This window comes from Talpa europaea (genome assembly GCF_964194135.1).
Source record: "Talpa europaea genome assembly, chromosome: 12".
NCBI classification, from domain to species: domain Eukaryota; kingdom Metazoa; phylum Chordata; class Mammalia; order Eulipotyphla; family Talpidae; genus Talpa; species Talpa europaea.
The window spans coordinates 63,667,606-63,691,933 of record NC_140079.1 but is presented as its reverse complement, the minus strand read 5'-3'; the positions used below and the strand labels follow the sequence as shown (position 1 = coordinate 63,691,933).

General features: G+C 38.2%; 1 protein-coding gene across 1 annotated transcript in view; it reads right to left on the bottom strand.

Annotated features, from left to right (window-relative positions):
- NME7 (NME/NM23 family member 7) overlaps positions 1-24,328 on the bottom strand; it is a gene marked incomplete at both ends in the record, with an annotated part of 184,998 nt that overhangs the window by 33,119 nt on the left and 127,551 nt on the right. The window contains one exon of the mRNA XM_084250076.1: positions 22,708-22,815. Coding sequence (XP_084106202.1) covers positions 22,708-22,815 — 108 coding nt within the window. The remainder of the gene's footprint in view (positions 1-22,707; positions 22,816-24,328) is intronic.

The following is a 24,328-nucleotide window of genomic DNA, read 5'->3' as shown; positions in this document are numbered from 1 at the left end:
TTTTTGAAAAAAATGAATTTATGGTTTCCTTTGGGCTACCTATAGGATTCTTCCTAGCAACTTTAATCTTTGAAGTGATCTAATTCAGTACCATCAATTTCTTTATGATGTGAAATATGTATATGGCAATGCCTTCATTTTAATTAATGAATGAACTGTGTGGTTATTCGCTTAAGGTGTTTCACTGTCAATATTCTTAGCAATTTTCGGCTTGTGAAACACTCTGGAGATCTAATAAAGGTTTTGGCTGCTTTCCCCAAGAAAATGGACATATTCATAACATTTTACAGACTCTGACAGTTAGTTCATGGATTAACCCTATAAATAAATTTCAAGTTCCTAAATATGACCAAAACCACAATCATTTGATTTAATCCTTAGTTACCTTTCCAAGCTCATCTACCATTCTCCAATATTTTAAATGGAAATGTAACAAATTATATCTGGTTTCCTACATATCGATAAATGGAATGCAATTCCCATCTCTCTTTTTTAACCTATTCTCCAACACATAGAGCAAAGATCAAAACTTCCAGAAGCATCACCTGACACACGTGCTCGGAAATGCATACCTTGGAAGGTCTGGGACATCCAGTAAGTCCCCTTGCATTTACTTGCTGATGGCAAATTTACCCGTTCAGATAACAATGTTTCCTAGAGAATATTAAATTTTTTAGAGTATAGGAGCCACATCTTTGTCATCCCTCAGCTTGGAACAGTGAATGGCAAAAACAGACCTTCAACAAATGTGTGTTAACCTGAACCACTGAAGGACTAGTTCTCACTGCACCATGAATAGTAAGCAGCAGCTTATAGCTCTCAGGTAGTGATTGTACAATAGCCAGAAAGTTAATGTGTAAAAAGCAAAAGAGAACTTTGCACAGAAACAACATGTATATCGATATTCCAAGCAAATAAATTATTTTTGCTGTTTTAAAACTGTAGTTATTACTCACCCAACAGATTAAGTTATCTGTAATTCTAAGGTAGCTGCCAAAGGGAACCACTGTTTATCATTGTCAGGACTGCCATTCATTATACAATAGACTAAAACATAATGCATAATGGAGTCTTCAAATGTGATTGGGAAGGAGCCAATGAGATGGCCAATTACACCTTTCTGTGTAACTAATTCTAAACCCCTCCCTTATGCCACATTTGTTTGCTGTAGGCGCAGCATAGAAAGCTGCAGGTTGGGCTGGGAAGGGTGAGGCAGAAGAAGTTGGATGGAATAATTATCAGAAGCCTCCACAGAAGCACATTTTAAGTGACCAGCTAGGGGTGGACTTGCTGATTTCCTCTCTCAGCCTCACTCCAGCCCCCAATTCGACTCCTGCCATTGTGGCAGTGAGAGGTAGTACTGGTGCTCGCTACATAAAATGATAGGGACAGTAAGAAAGACTGAAGATCACCAAACAAAAGTGTGTTACAACAAATATAGAAACCATCATACATGTAAACCTGTATTTAAAAAGAGAAAACCTGAATTATGTAGAAAATGAGTTTTTAAAACCCTTCAAAACAAAAATGGTAACCAGGACACAATGTTTAATGTAAGTGATATGAGCTAGAATGTGATGGAATATGAGAGTAACGTGAATTGGAGATCAGTGGAGAGATATAAAATTTATTATTATAAGGGGAAAAACTCAATGCCACACATTTGCCTCAAATATTAAAATGAATGTGATTTTTAAAAGAATTCTTCATCATTTTCCAACAAGACTTCCTGACTTATGTCTTATCCATGAGATAGAATTTGGATGCTGCAATAACTTAAGACCACTGAGTGCAAACTGGTCCAGCCACTATGGAAAGCTGTGTGGAGATTCCTCAACCTGCTAAAGATGGAGCTGCCATCTGATCCAGCAACTTCACTCCTAGGTATTTACCCAAATGACACAGAAACATTAATTCAAAAGGGCACCTGAACCCCTATGTTTATAGCAGCACAATTTACAATAGCTAAGCTATGGAAACAACCCAAATGCTCAAAAATAGATGACTGGATCAAGAAGATGTGGTACATATACATAATGGAATATTACTCAGCAATCAAAAAGGATAAACTCATGTAATCTGCAGCAACATGGATGGAACTGGAAGGGATTATGCTCAGCAATATAAGCCAGAAAGAAAGAAAAATACCAGATGGTCTCATTCATAGCAGGAATTTAGAAAACCTAAATAAGGGACCAGGAAAAAGACTAATTATAATAAAGTAAAAATCAAAATCAACAAGCAACTATAAACCAGAGACACAATACTGGGGAGGGGAAAAGGGAGTAGGATGAAAACAAGAGGGGTGTGAATTGTATGGGGACTATAACCATGATAAAAATGCATACATTGGGCCTCCCTGGTGGCGCAGTGGTTGAGCGCTGGGTTGCGAAGCTGTCCGCAGCCTCTGCAGCGCTGGTTTGATTCCCGGCTGCTCCCGGGCCACTGGAGGAGGGTCCCACATGGAGCGCAAATGTCTCCTGCTGCCTGCTGCTCCCCTCAGCAGTGTTCTTCAGACCTTCTGCCTGCTCTGCTCCCCGCTCTGGCTCTGGTGAATTCTCTCATCCTCCCGCACTTCTGACTGTACCCAGTGCTTGTATAAATAAATAAATAAATCTTTTAAAAAAATGCATACATTGTGCAAAAATGGAAAATGATGTAAAAAATAGATAAAAAATAAAATTAAATAACTTGAGACCAAGTTAAATAACTTGAGACCACCTACCCAAACATTACCCAAGTTTAGCACAAATGACTACGTTAATCAATGATTGTAGATGCATTCATTCAAAATACAGCCTAGTTCTTTGGAGGGTGACAAAATTATGCAACTAAACTGAGTTGCATACTTCAGAAGTCTCAATCATAAAGCCCAGTGATTTCTTACTAAACACAAAATAGATACTTGGAGTATCGGCTTTAAAACTGCTGCCTGCCTCACTACTTCCTTTCCTTTCACAAACTTTGTCAGCAGTCAGGTTATTAGTAATGGAATGTAAGATTTTTGGACTGTCAAGGTGAATAAGCCATGGTTCCTGCCCTCAGGGCGCTCACAGTGAAGGAAGAACAACTTAGAAACAAATAATTACTTTACAATGTGCCAAATGCTTTAACAGCAGGATGTCCAACACAGAGGGAAAAGTAAGTGATTTTCTTATTCTTATGATTCCTTACCATTAAAATGGAAAGTGAGAATTATGCACCCAGTCATTCAATAACTAGCACTGTGCCCATGTCATGGGTCAGCAATTTACACACTAAAAACAGAATGATCATTTAAGATCCCAGGTGGCCCAACTTTCCCTTTTATCCCTCAAGAATTTAATGGTCTCTTGTTGCTGAAATTGCTATTTGAAAGATTTCTAAGAAATAGTAATACTTTTCATCTAAAACCTCAGAGGACATTCATGAATAAAACTATAATAATGGTAAAATATAAATAGCCAATCATCCTACTTACTTTTGAGGGAGGCTCAATATTATGACTCAATATTTTGTAGCGTAAGCTTCATTTTTCTGCCCCTGCTTATCATTCTATCATAAGCCCTGGGAGCACTGATACACTTAAGTTTAAATATATAAAGACAGTGAGGTTAGGAGGTATTAAATTCTGGACCCAGACTGCCTGGGTTCAATCTCTAGTCTGCTGTATTCTAGCTTCATGAGTTTGGGAAAGTTGCTTAATTCTTCTGTGCTCCAATTTTAAGTGGGGTAACATCAGAATTATATAAGTTATGCATCTAAAAACACTTAGAACAACACTTGGCACCTAGAAATTATCCCCGAAAGCAAGTTAATAATGTCACCATACACATCATAAAAACACAAAATTAATAAGCAAGTGACATGGAAGTACTACAAATTTTATAGCATATATCTCTTTTTAAACTTAGCCCTAGCAGTTTTGTATTAAGTTCCTAACTAAACTGTTTTCCCAATATAAGATTTGAAAATAGCAACTAAAGTATTCTGAATTAATAAAAAAAAACTTGCTTGAAGAAAAGAATCTGGCTTTGCTATAGATAAGACACTTTCAAGATCTCTAGTTGCTTCTTTTGTGGCTAGAGGAATGTTCAGGTTAAAGGAGAACCGGAAACAGCTACTGTTATCACAATTACATTAATCTCCCAGAAAATTGCTTACACAAAATTAGAATATACATATGTGAAAGTTCTTGACATGTGAAGTCTAAAGTCCTTTCAAGTTTCTTTACGTAACCTGCAAAATCTTTTCAATACACTTGTTCTTTAAACATCGGGCCTGGTATTTTCTTTTTGTTAGACTGTTGTTTTGTCTGTTATAACAGCCATGTTCATAACTCTCTAATGGACAAAGAACGGTAGTGGGTTTAGCACCTTTACTCTGAAACCAAAGTGGAAGCAGCAGTAATATTTTATGAATGAAAAGAGGATGAATTTGATTAGGTCAAAAATGTTTTAGGCTCCTTCCCATGTCCTCTCTAAGGGCTTTTAATCAGTAGTCCAAGTGTTACTTATTAACTCAGACTGTTACTCATTAACTGCCTGACAAATGAAGCAGTGTGCAGACCAAAGAAGAGAGTTCAGGGTCAAACTGAAAGGCAAAGGATAATAAGTGAGTGGTTACACCTTCCTCCTCTCCTTGCTTTTTCCAGAGTCCGGGAAAGGAAGGGACTCACAGCCTTGGAAGGAAGTAATGAGAATCCACTATCAAAAGTCCTAGTTGAAGAGACACACCTATCTCAGGTTATGAAGGACACTTTATCTCCCTTACTTCATACCCAATAAAAGTCATCTTGTACCCCCACGTGTACTGCGTTGATACCTTTTTTCAAATGTGCATTTGGATGTCCCTACTAATATTCAATATTTTCCCAATGCTATTTTAGAAGCTCTTTCAAATCCAGAATTACTGGAATAAGAGCATATGCATTTGTTTTAAATAGTTTTTAACTCAGACATGTTACTCTTTCAGTTATAGCTGTCTATTGTTAAGAGGATTATGCTTGGTTTTAATATAATCATCAAATCTAGATAATATGGTTCTTGGATGAGTCAATATTTCAACTTCTTTCTAGTTTGTGACCTTGTGTCCCTTCATAATTCTAATCACCTTCACTCAATCATTATTTATTTTAATGCCACAACAAATATTTTTGTGCTTTATTAGAAGGTGGTTAAGAAAAGCAAATCAAAGAATGAAAGAATAAGCCCCTCCCCCCTCGCCTCCTGTCCATTTGGATATTTATTAGCCGAAGAGTAAAATATGACCTGGAGAAAAGGTTGTAACTAATGGATAGATGGTTGCTGGACCCTCTCTGAATTTCAAATGCCCTTGTTGATAATCTCATCACTTTTTCACTATGGTAAATGATCAAACACTGACTATATTCATTCAAATCAATATATCACATTATTGAAGATCATGCAGAAGGGCTAAAAAACAGAGACGTGATTACTCAGCGGGGATGGAAGTTCTTATTTTGGTTTTAATAAACAGTAGGCAAAGGAAAGTTTTGCTTGTCTTCATAAAACATTTATCCTCACTTTTTATCAGCACATCTGTTACCTCTCAAGCCTTAACTAAAAAAAGGAACTGTGAGTTTCATTTCACTGTCAGATGATAAACAACAGAGTTCATACAATGAGAAAAGACACTTGCAAATGAAAACACAAGAGACGGAGTTTAGCTGCTATCACACTGAGATCAGCAACTGGGTACTGACCTTTGGGTTTCTTACAAGGGAATATAATCTGACATTCAATCATATAGGGATACACAAAAAGAAGAAAGCTTCTTTTATTTTTTTTTTAAGATTTATTTAATTATTTTACACAAGAACCGGGGTACAGGCCAGATGCGCAGGAGGGTAACAGGATTCACCAGAGGCAGAGCAGGGAACAGAACAGGCAGACTGAGGAAATGCACTGCTGCGGGGAGCAACGGGCAAGACAGGAGAGTCTGCTTGCCATGTGGGACCCTCGCCGGCAGGCGGGGATTGAACAGGCGCTGCAGAGGCTACGGACAGCTTCACGGCACAGCACTCAACCACCTGCACCACCAGGGGAGGCCCTTCTTTTATTTTTAAAAACATTATATGCACCAGGTCTACAGGTGCATTGTATTTGGTGAAAATAGAATTAAGTCGTTTCTGGCAGTGAAGTTACACAGTTATACCCTCACTGGCATACTGTTTGTGAAGGAGCCTAACTGGCATGACACCTAATAGATACACTCTAAAATTTAGGTCCCTTTGACTATGATCTATTTATTTTCTGATAGCCAAATGAAGTCATATTAAAGATTATGATAATAAAGTAATTTTATTGACTAGCTCCTATTCTTATTGATCAACCAACGTATTTCCTGCAACTACCCTCTAAGATAGGAACCATTACTGCCCCCATCTCAAAACTAAGGGAACTGAGGCACAAGAGTCTGAGCAACTTGCCTAAATGGCTAGTAAGTGGTAATGTAACTGGGGGCTGAAGCCAAGGACTGTTACAGGTGGCGCCCCCTAGAGGGGAGTGCTTGCAAGGATAGATAGCCCCAGGGAAAATGCCAAAAAGTATCGCATTTTGGGGTGGAGTGACTAAAATAAAAGAGATTGCAGGAGGAGGCGGATTATTCAGTCTTGGGGATTCAATGTTTCAGATTCAGCATTTTAGATTCATTCTTTAGGATTTGGCATTTGAGATTCAGCATTGAAGGATATTCAGTGTCTGAGGATTCAGTGTTCCAGATTCACCATCTGAGGATTCAGTGTTTTTGAATCTTCAGAAATTTCAGGGTCAGCGATTTCAGGTCCCACTGCACCGATCTTCCAGAAGGCTATCATGGACCTCTGAAGGTGGAGGCCTCCAGCACCAACCTCAGAGAGGAAAAGTTTGGAGACTTTGCAATTAGCAGAGCAACTTAAATCGTTCCTGGTTTTGCTGCTGTTACAGCCTGTCAGTGAGGGTGAAGACCTGGAGCTGGGCGCATCGCTGAACTGTGAGTGTGGCTATTTGTGGGGTTGTTCGGCCACTGCAGCTGCTATTATGGGCGTCACTTGTCTGGTGCTGTGCTGGGGCATCTCAGCAGCTCTGGGAGCACCTCCTGTTGTGTCTTCTGTTGTCTCCGTGTGTTGGAACCTGGACTATAGTCTGGCTGCCCCGTGTTCCAGGTAGGCTGAGGCAGAAAGACCCCATCTTGGATACATGAGCTATTGTTTGGGAGAGTAGCCATCTTAGCTGCTTTTGTTCATGACTTAAAAACACTGGACACTGCTTGGGGTGAGGTAAACAGCCATTTTTGGCCTCAGTAACTCTTTGTTTTTCCCTGGTTTGTTAAATAAATCCCATTGTTATTGTTCTCTGAGCCTGAGGAGTCTTGCAATTGTGTGCACAGGTGAAGAACTCAGACTGGTGACCATAAAACAATTTGGGCAGTGTCCTTGGCCAGATTTAGTGCCCCTTGCTGCCCTATATCAGTAGGGATGGATTCAAATTTAGTTTGATTCTACATGTACTCATTCTACTGAATACCCAGAGCTCAGTGCCTAGTACAAAGTGCTTATCACTACTGCAATTATTAACTTTACTATTACTGGATTTAGAATAATGTATTAAATATCTAGGCACTCGGGAATTAAGTGATGAACAAAAAAATGCAAGGTCTCATGAGTAGAGTTTAGTGGAGGAAATGGAAGTGATACAAAGAATTATACCAATTACAGTGGAAATGGATTATTGGAAATAGACAAGTATGTCTAAATATTTTAGGCCACAAGGTTCTTAAGACTTCTTACTGGATGTTTAAGGCACATCATGTATTCACTGAAACTCTGCTGCTTGGGTCAAGTTTTAGAAACCCTACTTTATTAGGCCATTGTCCCAGTCACATCAATAAATCAAGACTTGACATTTGAAACCTTTTTGCCATTCCTGACCTAGCTTGTCACATACAAGTAGAGGTTTAGATTTAGAAAGCCTTAGGTTTGAATGTCAGATGCAACCCATGTTATTTCACTATGGGAGCCACACTGTGTAAAACAGGAATAACTGAGACTACTCAATAGGGGTTTTAGGTGACAAAGGTAAATTATTCAGTGTAGCACCAAGCAAATGTTGCTCAGTAAATTGTATTATTATCATTTATCACTGGTATCCTAGAGTTTATTATAGACATCAGGGGAAAAAAAGCCTCCATAATGGAACTCTAATTTACATTTCCAAATATATTTTCCATTCTCTAACAAAGGAACCCCTCCACTTTAACTTGACCTGGGTAACACAACATTCTCCTAAAAACTAGCCTGCCACTTCTTCGTCCTCTTTGCATCTAAAACTCTGTCTTATTCTTCAAGGCCCTTGTCAAGTGCCATTTTATTAATGAAATTTACCTGGTCCCTTCAATCACAGTCATACTACTCCCCATTAAACACTCATCATACTTAAGGTGTGTTTGTGGCTTCACATACACTTGGTCTGGTGACATTCTCTTATACAGGAGTTTAATTCTATATTACAATTCAACTTTATATGAGTATTTACCTTTCTTTCTAATCTAAGCTTTCAAATCCTTAATGGCTGGGACAATTTAATACTTGAGTCCTCAAAACAATACTTAGGGAAAATGATTGTACATTCTTATCAATGAGTGAATGGAACTGAAATAAAATATGCACGGATGTGTTTCAGTTAACTTGAAAAAGTCATGAATTAAGAAGAAAAATCTAATTTTTCATTCTTCATATTATGTTGAAGGACTCAATGTTATTTAAAAATAACTGGCTTTCCACTCTGCAATAGATATTCTACCATTATTTGTCAATTGTCATAAAGTTGTTATTTTTTTACATTCATACTTATGGCATAATATTTGAACCTAGAAAGTGTATGTATTCAAAATAAGACTCACAATTAGAAAGAATTTTTGGGGCCTCCCTGGTGGCACAGGCAGTTGAGCACAGCATTGTGAAGCTGTCCGCAGCCTGTGCAGTGCAAGTTAGATCCTGGCCGGCCAGGGAGATACCCACATGGAGTGGCAGACCACTCGTCTTGCCCACTGCTTCCCTCAGCAGGGTTCAGTCAGTCTGCCTGTTCTGTTCCCTGCTCTGTCTCTGGTGAATCCGCTCACCCTCCTGCACATCTGGCCTATACCCCGGTTCTTGTATACATAAATAAACCTTAAAAAAAAAAAAAAAGAAAGAATTTTTGTTCTTTTTGTTTTGTATGTGTTTTATTTGTGGTTTTCTATACCACTCTCAGGACAAAAGAAATTTCAAATAATTTGTATTCTTCTTTGAACTAAGAAACATCATATAGGTTTTCCATATCAGGTTTGAGTAAGATTAAAAATCCAAAGACCCCCTTCATCATGTTACTTATCTCTATGGCTCCTGTCCACCATTCCACAGCTAGGTTTGTTCCTGGATATTTCATTGCCTTCTGGTAAAGGGGGAAAAAACCAGGGCAATAAAGCAGGGGTAAACTGAGGGCTGGTAGAAATGGTCTCCCTGGGTTGGGGGCAGTATTTTCTCACTGACATTGTTGGGACCTGCCTGTGTATGGTGGAAAAAAACAACAAACAGACAAACTTTCAGTGGATTCTATTACTGCTTCTAATTTATCTGTAAAAATGTAACCCTGTTTTGCCTCTACCGCAATAGACTGCTTCTACCACCATGCCAGTGACATGCCAGAGCAATAATCTAAGTTCCGCTGAAGCTGAATTTATCCAATAGAAGAGACCATCCATTATTCTATGATTAAATGACAGTAATAATCAAATGTCCTTTCAAAACAAAATGATGGTGATGATGAGAAACAATTTTTCATTGTCATTGGCAATTTTTAAAAAGTTGATCTTCATGTCTATCCTCAATGTGGATTTTGTTAATGTTGTTCATTGCTTAGTTTGTTCTAGAAATGTCCCTTCTGTGAAATCCCAAATCTGAGAACCATTAACCAAAAGAACTGGACTCACAGTTTAAGAGTACACAGTGGTTTTGGCCTTGGGCACTGTTCTCAAAGAGCTATACTCAAGGCTGACAGTATCAATGTTAACTGGGAAATTATTAGAAATGCAAATTTTCAGACCCTAACTCAGATCAACAAAATAAAAAACTGGAGTGGAGCCCAGCAATCTTCATGATTAAAAAGCCCTCTAGGGATTCTGCTAAACTCTGTGAACCTTGCTAGGGAATAGGTAAGGGCAGTAAAGTTCCCACACAAAATGCCTGGGTATTTTAAATGCCCCTTTAAGGTTGTTCTCAGTCCATTGATTCTGCATTTATTTATTTTATATGGCTTCATCATAATTATTAATCAAGCTTTCCAAAAGAAATTGCTTTAGATTTTATTTCCTAGTGTCTACAGTCAATGACATTGTAAGTACCTATGTAAAGTGGGATAAACCATATTAACTACAGTCCATATGTCATTAGGCTTGTTATTTTTCAGATTGAGAAGAAAGCTGGAGCTAGTCCGCACTTGAGAAACTGAAGGACCCATGGACCTGCAAACACTTTTTGTGGAATGAAGCTTCAGTCATTCTAATGACCACATGGATATGATAGATATGAATGTTTACAGACACTTCCATGAAGTAAGCCGATATTATGCATATTTGGGGTACATTATTCCAGTATTTCCTTAATAGAGATCCACTATTGAATAAAATATTATACTATCTATGCTAAATGAAGAAATTATTAGAGATCCATTTATCACCAAGATTGTGTGAGAACTACCTGGAGTAGAAGTAATTGAAGTGATCTAGTAAAGAGCATGCATTAATACAACAAGATATAGAAGGACCACAAAATTGTTCCTTAATCCAAGATTCCTTCATCTGAGAAAATAAGCAATTCTGATGAAATACTAACCAGATCATAAAGAATTTTAATTTGATAGCCTAACCCTTCTTAAATTTTCCAGATGTTTTAAAGGTTAATGCAGACAGTTTTGAAATATGTTTGAGAAGGAAGAAAAATCTATGCAAACCATTAACTTTCCAAATGCAATGCTTCAGGTTTTACCTGAGCACAAAGTCAGCAATAAGGCAACATGCTGGAGGTAATTCACTCTCCTGACAACTGGTATGTGGAGGGAATAGTGGAAAGTTGGCATATCAAAATGGGGTCCACCCTCATCAAGGCATGACATTTCAGCCACCTGAAAAGAGGAGGGGGTGGGGATGCACTGTCCCCATTCATCATACATCCCCCCACCCCCATTCTGTTATTCACAGACATTGACTAACAGCCTGAAGTGTGCCAACCAGGAACCAGACATACAAATGTCTCTGAAAGGTACAGGCTTCTAGGTACAACCAGCAAGGAGGAAACGTATGCTCACCTATGGGCTACTTGCCCATGCCACTTGGGGAGTGTAGATTTGAGAACTGCTTTCATCTGGGAAGACCCAGGGCCTCTGACTTTGTTGGCTTCAATAGGTGCCAACAGACATATGCACCCCAGGTCCCTTAGTCACTCCTTGGAGAAGCATTATGGTGGCCTTTACACTGAGACTCTCTCCCAAACCCACCCAAGAAATCCAGGTACTCAATCAGATCTGCAGGCTAGCACCCTGCAGAGGCCACAACTCCCCATTTGGAGACTAGGACTCCCTTGCAATACAATAATCCTGGAATTTATAGATAGAAGCCATGGACTCCCTCAAATTTTAAAGAATGCTGCTGTTTCTAGTTTTCAGTTGGTCTTTAAAGAGAACAAACTCTTGCTGGCCTGCTGACAGATATAGGTTTTCCTTAAAAGCAGAACCATGGTCAACTTCTTCCAAAAAATCCAGAGGGGAGTGGTTGTGGTTTCCAAAAGGTGGTTTAATTATTAGCTATAGCAGAGTCACCTGCAACATTTGAGTGAGTGAGTGAGAGAGAGTGAGAATCATCCCAGACCTACTTAACCAAAATCTTCTGTTAGAGAGCCAGGTTTACGTAGTTTCAAAACCTCCTTAGGTCATTTTGATGCATTTCATTTGCTGGGAACCTTCACCTGGGGCAGTGGTTTTCAAACTTTAGGGAATCGAATCCCCTGGAGGGCTTGTTAAACCATAGCTGCCTGGGTCTAGCCACCAGAGTTTCTGAGATAGTAGGTCCTGGGGAGGACCAGAGAACTTCATTTCCACCAAGCTCTTGGGTGAAATAGATGTTGCTCACAGAAGGGCACTCTGAGAACCATGGTAATAGGAACAGCAGGGGCCAATTCTACTGGAAACCTGGTCACCGGCTACATCTCCCTGTTGTCCTTTAAGCACCTTGGCGGATGCTGCCCTTCACACACAACGGCACCTCCAGTGCTCGTCCTCCCTTTTTTATTTCCAACAGAAATCTGATTTTCTTGGCGATGGCAATGTTCTCAACTGACAGAACTAAGTTTCCCAGCTCCTGCTGAAGAACTGGGTGAACATGGGACTAAATTCCAGCAAAGAAATAATAAATAGAAAATGTTGCATAGGGTTCCCAGCTTCTGGAAAGGCACCTTAAAGTGGGTGGGGGAGGAGGCTGCTGCCTGAGCTGTTCTACCTTTGCCCTTTGCTCCTCCTCTGGATCATAACTGTAGTTCCAACAAGCCATCCTGGACCAAAAGGCAAAAAGCACGCGCTAAGAACAGCAGAGAGGGACAAGACAATGGAGCCTGGGAGTCTATTACTAGTGAGCAGAAACCTACAGCATGCCCACCTTGAGATAGTGGCCATCCTAGTCACCTATTTTATGCAATCTTGCTAATTTTACTTGGCTATGGGGTTCCTCTCCACTCCCCCAATTGCTCACTATTCCTCTTACTCCAAATGGAACCTCAGTGCCAAAGGAAACTGCTTGAAACTTGAACCATCCTCTACTCCTCCATGTGTTAAATGAAACTTGGATGTCCCCAAGGCCATCACTTCCTTGGGGCCTTCGGTGAAGGCCCTCTGGTGGATGGTAGAAGCCATGTCCTCCTTCCTCCCCTGTGCTGCTTCATGTATGAGCCCTGGACTCCAGGCAATGCCAGTTGGCTAAAGCCTCTCTTCTCCTCCTCATTGCTGTCACATCTCAGGTTCACTTCTCTCCTCTGCTGAAAAAAAACTTCAGCCTTTGGATTAGCATTTCCCTCTCCACTCTGCCTCCCAGACATGATCCTCGTCGACTTTTATTTCACTGAATAGAGGCTATTACAAACCTCCGGTGACTAACACTGACTTCCACATCACACTGCCTCTTTTGTGGCCACCATACTCTGAACCTTATCACCCTGAAAAGCTCCACCTCTGAAATTTTAAGCTTATCTAAGCCTGCTCTGAGCACAGTTCCCTAACTCTCCTTCTACTTTCTCCCTTTGTTTTGGCCCCTCCTGCCATCACACATTACCTATTTCTAATTTCAACCGCTCTTGCTCACCGCCTCAGTGATCCTTCCTCATGCACCCACCTGTAAAGGCTTTGCCAATCCAAGTATCTGAGAAAACAAAGTCATGATACATGTACCTCCCGAGTCAACTGAATCCTAAATATCACCTGTAAGTCTATATTCTTTGATCATCTCTTTTCCCATTGCTATGTCAAAACTTCTCCACTACCTTTATTCGATGTTCCTGGGGGCATCCATATCTTTAGAAATTTAGGATAGCAATATGGCATACACACTACTCACTCTATGTTATACAGGAATCACTGTAAATCTCTCGCTTTCTCTCTCTCTCTCTCTCTCTCTCTCTCACACACACACACACACACACACACACACACACACACACTCACTCACTCACTCACACTCCATCTCTCTCTTTCTCTCTCTCTTTATTGTGGAACCCATTTTGACTTCAACAGATTTCATCTGGTTTCCAAGCTTTCATCCTGATACTTTCAGGTAAATATTAAATAGCTAACTCAGCCATGTGGTGATGCCAAAAAAACAAAACAAAACAAAAAAACAAGAGATCATCTGTCTTCTGGTCATGACAGCAGACTCGCCCTACTGCAGAGGTCTGTCTGAAGATTTTTTTTTTTTGCCCACCAATCAGAGACAGGTAAATGGACTTCTGGACCTATCCAGAATCATCACCACAAATGACCTAACCTTCAGACCATCTCCCTGCTCAATCCTTTAAAACTGCTGTGTCCTGAGTCTGATAATATACACCTTGGGAAGGCCTCTGATCTTGGACACAAATTATGATTCCTTTCCTCCAAAAAACACCTTTTCTGATTATTTTACAGCCTGATAATTTCTCAGTCAACAGTGTTACACAGGAGCATGGGAAGCTCCCCTGTAATCTAATTCATAAATATTTCAGTAGCAGTGTGAATAGTCACACTAAGTGGGTTAAATAAAAATTATACAGCAAGGCTTTGCCATCAAACTTAGGGAAAAAACTGTTTTTCAGAAATACTGGTGTCACAATAAAGATGGTAGTGTCTGAACACCACCATATTTACTAGGGGAAAGGGATTCTCTTGGTCTCATTCCCATAAGTTATTCTTCACATCCAAATAGTCTCTGGGGGGCCTCCCTGGTAGCGCAGGGGTTGAGCGCTGGGTTGCGAAGCTGCCCGCAGCCCCTGCAGCGCCGGTTCTATCCCCGGCTGCTCCCCGGCCACCAGAGGAGGGTCCCGCATGGCGCGCAGACCTCTCCTGCCGCCCGCTACTCCCCTCAGCAGTGTACGTCGATCCTTCTGCCTGTTCTGCTCCCAGCTCTGGCTCTGGTGAACTCTCTCACCCTCCCGTGCTTCTGACTGTACCCAGTGCTTGTATAAATAAATAAATAAATAAACAAACAAACAAACAAATAAATAAATAAATCTTTAAAAAAATAGTCTCTGGGGCTGTCAGTTCTACCCCCCTAAATATCACTGCTCACTGCTTCTGGCAGTTCCTACTGCCGTATCAACTCAGGCTACCAGAACCTTCTGCCAAATTACCTTAATAGCCGGCTTCCCTGTCTCTCTCCCTCAGATTGCTCCTTTACCCCACTTTGATTTGTTCTCTATATTGCAGCCAGAATGCTCTCTATAACAAGGTATCATAATGCTACTCCCATGCATAAAACAACAATTTGGATTCCTATTGCCTTTTGGATAAAGTTCAGATGTCTTAACATGATTTTACAAGACCTGTGCTGACTTCTCTAGGCTTATCACTTGCATTTTCCAACCCAAAGTCAAATCAACAGCCTTACTAAACTATTTTCAGTTCTCCAAGAGGAAGCTGTTTGCTCTTGTCTTTGTACAAGTTGTTCCCTCTTTGACAATGTACTAGTAAAAATCACAGCTCTTTCCTCAAGATAGAAATTAAAACTAAAGATAACTTATGAACGTCAGTGTGTGGAGAGGCCTACATTAACCATAGACCAAAAATCTAGGCCTGTCCATCATCTATATTAGTCATCCAGTATGTTTATTTCTGGTTAATATTTCATTAATTTTTTCCTTAAAGTTTAACAGAATAAGAATCAATGTAGAAATTATTATATATCCAAATTCAAATGGGTTTGATCAACTATACAGACAGTGAAATATTTTATGTACTTCTTCTCCACACCCTTGCCAACACTTGGTTCTGATTTTTTAAAATAGGCCATTCTCAAGGCTATGAGGCACTACCTCATTGTGATTTTGCTTTGCATTTCTCTGACAAGTGATGATGAGCATTTTTTCATGTGCTGGTTTGTCATCTGTATAACTTTGGAGAAATGCCTGTTTAGCTCTACTTTCCCACTTTTGACTAGGTTTTCTTTTCATTGCATTGTGTGAGTTCTTGGTAGATCTTAAATATCAGCCCCTTTTCAGATGCATGATGTGCAAATATTTTCTCCTATTTGGTAGGGCATCTTTTCATTTTAATAATAGTGTCTCTTGCTGTCTGGAAGCTGTAGTCCCATTTATTTATTTTTGTTTTGCTTTCCTTGCTTTTGGAGTTGCTTTCCCAAAGATATTATTGAAGCTAATCTTGTGGAGTGTTTTGCCTATATTTTCTTCTTTGTATTTTCTGGTTTCAGGTTTCACACCAAATCTTTGCTACATTTTTAATTTTTAACAATTAAAAATTGTTTAACAATTAAAAATTGTCTGGTGTGAGATAGTAGTTTCATTCTTTTGCATATGACTGTCCTGTTTTTACATGATCATTTGTTGAAGAGACTATCGTTTCTCCATTGTGTACTCTTGGCTCCTTTGCCATATGTCATAAATTAACTATCCAAATAGGTGTGAATTTCTGGGCTTTCCATTCTGTTCCTCAGGTGTGTCTCTATATTTATTCCAATACCATATAGTTTTAAACATCATTGCTTTGTAACATGGTTTGGAGCCTTTTTTTATTTCCATGTTATTTATTCTCCAATTTTTACTATTTCCTTCCTTTCACTGACTTTTTTTTTTTAAGTTTTTTTTTTTTATAGAGGCATTTTTTTTTTTAATTTATTTGTTTGTTTGTTTGTTTTGTTTATACATGCACTGGGTACAGTCAGAAGCGTGGGAGGGTGAGAGAATTCACGAGAGCCAGAGCGGGGAGCAGAGCAGGCAGAAGGACTGAAGTACACTGCTGAGGGGAGCAGCGGGTGGCAGGAGAGGTCTGCGCGCCATGTGGGACCCTCCTCCGGTGGCCGGGTAGCAGCTGGGGATCAAACCGGTGCCGCAGAGGCCGCAGGCAGCTTCGCAACCCAGCGCTCAACCGCTGTACCACCGGGGAGGCCCCCTTTCACTGACTTTTGGGTTCATTTATTCTTCATTAACTAGATCTTTAAGGTGTAAGTTTAGATTGAGATTTTTTCCAATTCTTGATGTATTCCTATAGTCATACTGTTACCTCTTAGTGCTGCTTTTATTGCTTCCCATAGGTTCTTATAGCTCATGTCTTCATTTTCATTTGTATCCAGGTACTTTTTATTTCCTTTAATTTCCTCATTTATTTCAGTATTCTCACTATCATAATGTTTAGTCTCTTTATATTTGAGGTATTTCCAGCTTTCTTTTTGTATTGATTTTGTTTTATACCATTGAGATCAGAAAAGATACTTGGTAGGATTTCTATTTTCATGAAATTGTTGATACTGGTTTTGAGACCCAACATGTAGCCTCTCCTCAAAAATGTTCCATGTGCACTTGAAAAGAATGTATACTCAGAATTTTGTGAGTAGAGTCCTGTAAATGTCTATTAAGTCCACCTAATTCCTCCTTTTAGATGACTGTTTCCTTATTGATTCTTTGTGGTTGATCTGTCTAGTGATTTAAGTGGGGTGATGAAGTCCCCTACTACTAATGTGTTGCTTTCACTATCTCACTATATATATATATATATATATATATATATATATATCTATTAATAGGTGCTGTCTGTATTTTGATACTCCTTCATTGCATGTATATAAATGTGTGTTATATCTTCTTGATGGACTGATCCTTTAATCATTATGTAATGTCCATCCCTATCTCTTGTTACCTTTTTTTGCTGGAAGTTTATCTATATATGGCTATTCCTGCCTATTTTAGGATACCATTTCATTGTAGAATTATTTTCTAATCTTTTACTTTGAGCCTGTGCTTCTCTTTGGAGTTTAGAGAAGAAGGTTGGATTTTGTTTTCTAGTCTGTTCAGCAACTCTGCCTTCTGATTAGTGAGTTCAGGCCACTGGCATTTAGGGAAATTCACATATATATATATTCCCATTTTTGCTTATTTGGGGAGGGGTGGGGGTTCAGTTTATCTCTTTTCTTTTAATCTCCTATCCTTTTCCCTTAAAGCTATCTTTTGTGTAATGTTTGGATTCCATTTTCTTATTTGTATTTTGTATTTTGGTTTGAGGTTAATATAGGGTACTATGGGCCTCCCCTGGTGGCGCAGCAGTTGAGCGCTGGGCTGCGAAGCTGCCCGCAGCCTCTGCAGTGCCGGTTCAATCCCCGGCCACTGGCGAGGGTCCCACATGGTGCAACAGACCTCTCCTGCCCTGCCTGCTGCTCCCCTCAGCAGTGTGTTTCATCAGTCTGCCTGTTCTGTTCCTCACTCTGGCTCTGGTGAATTCTCTCACCCTCCCATGCTTCTGACTGTGCCCAGTGCTTATATAAATAAATAAATAAATCTTTAAAAAAAAGATATATGGAGTTCTATGCTTAAAACCTATTTTAATTTGAAAGCTAGTCTCAAGGCCTTCTAACAGTCCCCAGTTTTACTCTTCTAACCCTCATATTTTATGTTTTTAGTGTCTTGTTCCTTCTAAGTAGGTTTTCTTTTTGTTTTATATGAAGTCCCTTCAGTATTTCTTGCAAGGCTAGTCTAGTGGAGATGAATTCCTTTAACTGTTGTTTGCCTACAAAGCTTTTTATTGCTCCTTCAATTCTGAATGATAGCCTAGCTAGGTAGAATATTCTCATTTAGAGTTTTTTTTCCTTTTAGTACCATGAAGATATCATGCTATTCCCTTCTGACCTGTATGTTTTATAACTTAGAAACTCTCTGATAGTTTTATGGGGATTTCCTTATGTGTGAGTCTTTGTTTTTCCCTTGCTGCATGTAGGATCTTTAACTATAATGCATCTGGTGTGTTTGGATTTTTTTGTTTGGATGCTTTGAGTTTCTGGATCTGGATGTCAGTTTCCTTCCCCAGTTTTGGGAAGTTCTATTACTTCTTCAAATAATATTTTTGTCCCTTTCTTTCTTCTCTTCTGAACAACTATGATGCAAATGTTCTTCTTGATGTTGTCCTACACATCTCCTATGTTGTCTTCATTTTTCAAAATACTTTTTCTTTCTGCTGATCTTTCTTTGATGTCTCTGCTTCCCTATTTTCCAACACATTGATTCAGTCCTCTGTTTCATCAGGTCTACTGTTGAGCCCTTCTATTATTATTTTTATTCCCACTTTTGTTTTCCTTAGCTTTATAATGTCTGCTTATAACTTTTTCATATTTTTTTCTGTCCTTGTAGTTCCTATTTTGCTCAACCTTTTTTTTTCCTAATTTCAGTGAGTTGAAAGTTACTTTTAAGTCTTCTTCCCATAATTTACTTAATTCTATTGCATTAGAATTTTTTCTCAGTTTTGCCTTGATCTATCAATTGGGGTAAATTTCCTATCAGTTTTTTTTTTTCCCTGGTACTCTGTCTTTATTTCTATAGATTGGGCTAAATAACTTTCCTTTCCAGTCATGATGCAATGATCTTATGTTAGAATTGAAGGTTGCTGGGAATTGGTTTGGGATGCAGGGCTTTCCGGTTTTGAATAGAATGAGACTATATCACCGATCAGAATGACTGAAGCTCAATAGTCAGTGCAGGGTAGTGGACCAAGAACCCAACCGACAGTGTAAATTCCAGGGAGGTTTGTAAAATGCCAACGGTGGAGGCCTCCCTGGATATTATATGCTTGAGCCTAGGGAGGGATCTGCAATTACACACAGCTTGAGTGAGATTTCACTGATAGAGTTTTCTTGGAAGCCTCAGACTGGAACTGGCCCCTGAGCTGCAGCCTATCTTTCGTCTCCACAGTTTTGCAAGCAAAGGTTTTTCCCTTGAGACTTAGACAAGAACAGAGCAGCTGGGGGTGGAGGATGGGAGCACTGTGGGCCACAAGCAGGTACTGCAGGTGTTTGCAATCCTAGTAGAAGGCAGACTGCCCAGAAGTCTAGTGATCCCAGGCAGGCGAGGGGCAGGTATTTCACATGTCCACTGTAGCTGGCTGAAAACGGGCCCCTGGAGGTAGTTATGAGTCTGCTGCAGCACATTCCACAGAGAGTGTTCTCCCTAGGAAATGCATACTCAGTTACTGTGGGTAAATGAGCCCTGGAAAGCCTGTGGAGCTAGGCTAGGGCAGGGTGTTTCTCAGGACCATTGGAACTAGCTGAAAGCAAGACCCTGGCAGTAGCTATGACCTCTGCCTGCTCCCAGTAAATTCCACAGATAGAGGAAACTAGTAATTCTTTCATTACTAGTTAACATAAAATATTTCTCCACTAATACTCTTTTAAAGTGCAACCTTCAGTTCTTTATAGTTCATACCAACAGAGTATCAGGGAACACTACCAGTGAAATAAGATCCCAAAATATCTCAGATGATAGATGCTGCCATTTACTATTATCAAAAAAGTGGCTATCTCACAATTAGTAGCATCCAAAGCAATCAGATTTCTATATTAAAGCTAAGGATCCTTGATCTCTAAAACTTATTGGGACCTCAATAAGGAGAGGAGAAATGTCATGTTTGATTTTCAAATCCTATGACAATGTCAACAAGTAAAATATACTCGATAATTGTTTGAAGTAAGAATAAGTAGATAAAACAATCAATGATGACAAAATATATCATGACAAAACTGAAACCTTGCTTCCTGAGTTCTAAACACAGGACAAAGTTACCTCACTAAGTACCACAAGAATAGAGTAAGAAGATACTTTATTACCCCACTCCCTCTTCTTGCCATATAAATGGGCTGCCTATAATTCCTGTGTGCCTAAAACAGGTCTGGTTTGTGCCCTTTGACCTAGTATCTTGTCTGATTGGTGCTGCCTTTCAAGTAGATCCTGTGTTGAGTAATAAATTTTATGATCACCCTACATCTAAGATATTCCTTTAATGTATAGCAAATCTAAGTGCAAAGTGCTTACCTGATCAGAGAGCTTGTCTTTATAAACAATTCTCAATTTCACTTTTAAACTCTATGAGCAGATTAACTCTTTTTGCCTTTAAGTGCTTTCATAATACTGTACCATTTAAAACCAACTAACAATTGTAAATAGTTACTAAGAGAACATCACTTGTTATGTCAACATTCTTTTTCCCATATCAATGATAGTAAGTGACTTATGTATGGTCATATCAAGTTTGAATCATAAATCATATGAGAAGAGGTGGTAGGAGATTCCAATTCTGGTTTTTGATTAATTTTCTAAACCAGAGAGTCAATTAGCAATTAAATATCCTGTGCAGTTAGGTTAAAAAGATTGTAATCATTTAGTAAATGGCTTTGTGAAATACATGCAGTAGTAATCTATTTCAAACTGTATGAATCACATACATACCTTGGATGATATTTTTTAATGGGCTTAAATTTCATGGATAATATCAGGAGTACATCAGTTTCACTGAACAACCATCTGTATTCAAACCTAGCCTAAGCTATCAGAAGGTAAAGGGACTATTTATAAAATAGGTAAAATTCTAAATAAATATTTAGTCTCTTGGGTAACTAAAAATGGAGTTTTTTACATTTTTACATTTCACAAATATGTCTAAATTTCATACTATGATGTAATATAGTTTGGATAAGATTTTAGCAAATTAACTCTTTGGATTATAGCAGAAATTTTTAATGGCGCTAATGCCATTATTCTCTATAGTAACAAAACCAAAAAACTGATGGGAATAAATTTAATAGACTATGTCTAAGATTATATATAGACACATACTCACTCTACTGTTTGCATAAAAGGAGAGGCACAACATATATTGCACTGGACTCACCTTTATTGGCAAATCATCCCCACATAAACATAAAATCAGTCAGGGTCCTATTTACATCTTGTGGGGGGTGGGATAAAGGATTTGCAGGGGTTAGGATAAATTCAGGCAGTGTTCTTTTGAGGGTATGAATTTAAGAGAATAATCAAAAAACCTTAAAAAGTATAAACTACAATAATAAAAATAGTATTCTGCTGGCACCAACCAAGGTAATAAAATTGAAAGTTCAGAAACAGGAACACAGGTGTATGTAAGCATCCAATAAACGAGAAAGAACTTGAAAAGCCTTAACAAGAAACATTGTGACAGCTGACCAGAGCCATACCTCTTACGATATGTCAAATTCCAGCTGGATTGAACACTTCAAAGCAAGAAATAGAAATAAAATATTTGGGGAAGGCTAGTCTATGACTTCAAAGGTAGAATTTTTAAAAAGAAGAGCAATAAATTTGACAAAATATAAAGACAAACATACTAATTTTTTCATATCATTTTCCATCATTTATACTATAATCACTTCAATTTATCATATCTTAATTTCATTTAGTTTCTTTTGACATGCAAAAAAATCTAGACTGTAAGAGGTTAAAATATATTTCTTTTATTTTTGGTCTAGAAATAATTTTCTTGAACACCAAATGAAACTTATTTTCACTTATATTTTCTTAGAATTTTTTCATTGTTCATTATTTATATAAATGACACTGGTAGAATATCAAAATATGATTTTGTCATTTATTAGCTATTTGCTATGAGGACATTACTTAACCCTGAGCTCAATTTCATTTTCCCAAAAACAAAATCAGACATAATAATACCAATCTATTAGAGATGCCATGGAGAATAAAAGAAATAATTTTTACAAAGCATTTATCAAGGTAGAAACAAAAACAAAAACTTAATAAATGGTAGTTATTACTTTTAATGCTATCACGTTGCCTACTGGACTAAATTTCAGTGGTGTATTTTCATGACTAGAAAATTATGATCATAGTGGTTTTTTTACCGGATTTTAAAACCAATTTCACATCATTTAATAAATGCTGTAGCTTTCCATTTTTAAAGTACTTTTAGACCATAATATATGCCAATCAGAAATACATATTGATTCTTTGGGGACTACCTAGTTATACAGCATCCTACAATGTGGTCTTTTAAAGTTGCAGTCTAAAATCTGAAGTTATCAGATAGATATGTAACAATGTGATCCAAGAATATTGAAGTCCCTTACACACCAGCACTGATGAGATTACTTATGGGCTTAAAATATAAATAGGATGCTTACTCTTCTTTCTCTTACCTCTAGTATACCATCCTCTGGCAGATCAGTACAGTGAACAGCATTCTGGATCTTAGTTTTACCAAAGATTGCTCTGAGGGTCCCAGGGCGCAAATGTCGGGCAATTTCCTATTGAATATATATTCACATATAGATTAAAGTCAGTTATCTAGTGTTAATCAGAAAAACACCAGCTATCTGAAACATGTTTATGAAATAACAGTTATATATTGATGGTACAGATTTTTTTCCCCTGAAAATAACATGAATATATGAAAACTTTGAGCAGTGCAAATTTTCAGTTCACTCATAAGGTCTTTTCTGTGGCCCCATGCAAAGTCCACTGAAATCTATGTCAGAGTGCAACAATAATCACTGCTCTGTTTATTCATAGATTATGAGAATCATACAAAGTATGAACCCAGTTGATTATGGTGAGAGACAATAGAAATACTAACAACTTGATTTAAAATGAGCTAGTCTGATGACATTGATTTCAAAGATTTTTTGAAATATTAGTTTTATCATCTTCCTACTAGTTTACACCTAAGAGAAAAAATGGAAACCCAGAATTTGTAACATGGTTAAAAAAACCACCAAGTTAAAAAAGAAAGATGTGAGAGTTATTAACGACCTACTTTATAGTTTATCCTAGTAAAATTTTTCTTCAAGAATCCTAATTTTGAACTATATGATACATATAAAAGGGTATTTACTATACATGAAACTTTAAAAATAATGATGAATCAAATATCTGTTCACCCATTATTAAGCTGAATTAAAATAATAATACAGTAACTTTAAAGTCCTCAATCCCACCCAATCCTACCTCCACTAAGAGGCAATCATTAATCTAAATTTTACCTAAAGGTTCCCTTGCCTTGTATATTTTTCAAATTCTACCAAATTCCTCTTATATTCATTCCCTACTTGCTTCAGCCCCAAAAAGTCAGATGTTTGGTATTAAAAATTCTGCTGAAGTAACCCTGCAATGGGGGAAAGAATCCTGGCTTACAGTGTGACATCTAAACCTAAGACCTGGAAAAATGCACTAAATAGAACAGAGATTAACAACACACTGAAAAAAAAAGAAGAGAAAGTTTCCATAATTATTTTATTGTTGTATTTTTTTTAATTCTTTTTAGCAGTTGCTCAGTTTATTAGTTACTTTCCCAATCTTTAGCCTATTGATTCAATTTTTTTTTTGGTTTTTTAATTTTGTATATTTTTACATCATTTTTCATTTTTGTACAATGTACGCATTTTCACCTTGGTTATAGTCCCCGTACAATCCCCACCACCCTTATTTTGATCCTACTTCCTTCTCCCCCCCTGTAGTGTGTCTCTGGATTATAGTTGCGAGTACATAGGTTTTTATTATATGCATGCCCTCAGGCACCAGAGGGAATGGGACTGGTTTCTTTTTTTTTTTTTCCATTTTTTTCCTTTTATATATTTTTTACATCATTTTTCATTTTTGCACAATGTATGCATTTTCATCTTGGTTATAGTCCCCATACAATTCCTACCCCCCTTGCTTTGATCCTACTCCCTCCTCCCCTGCCCCATCCTGTACTGTGTCTCTGGTTTACAGTTGCTTGTTCATTTTGATTTTTAATTTGTTATAAATTAGTCTTTTTCC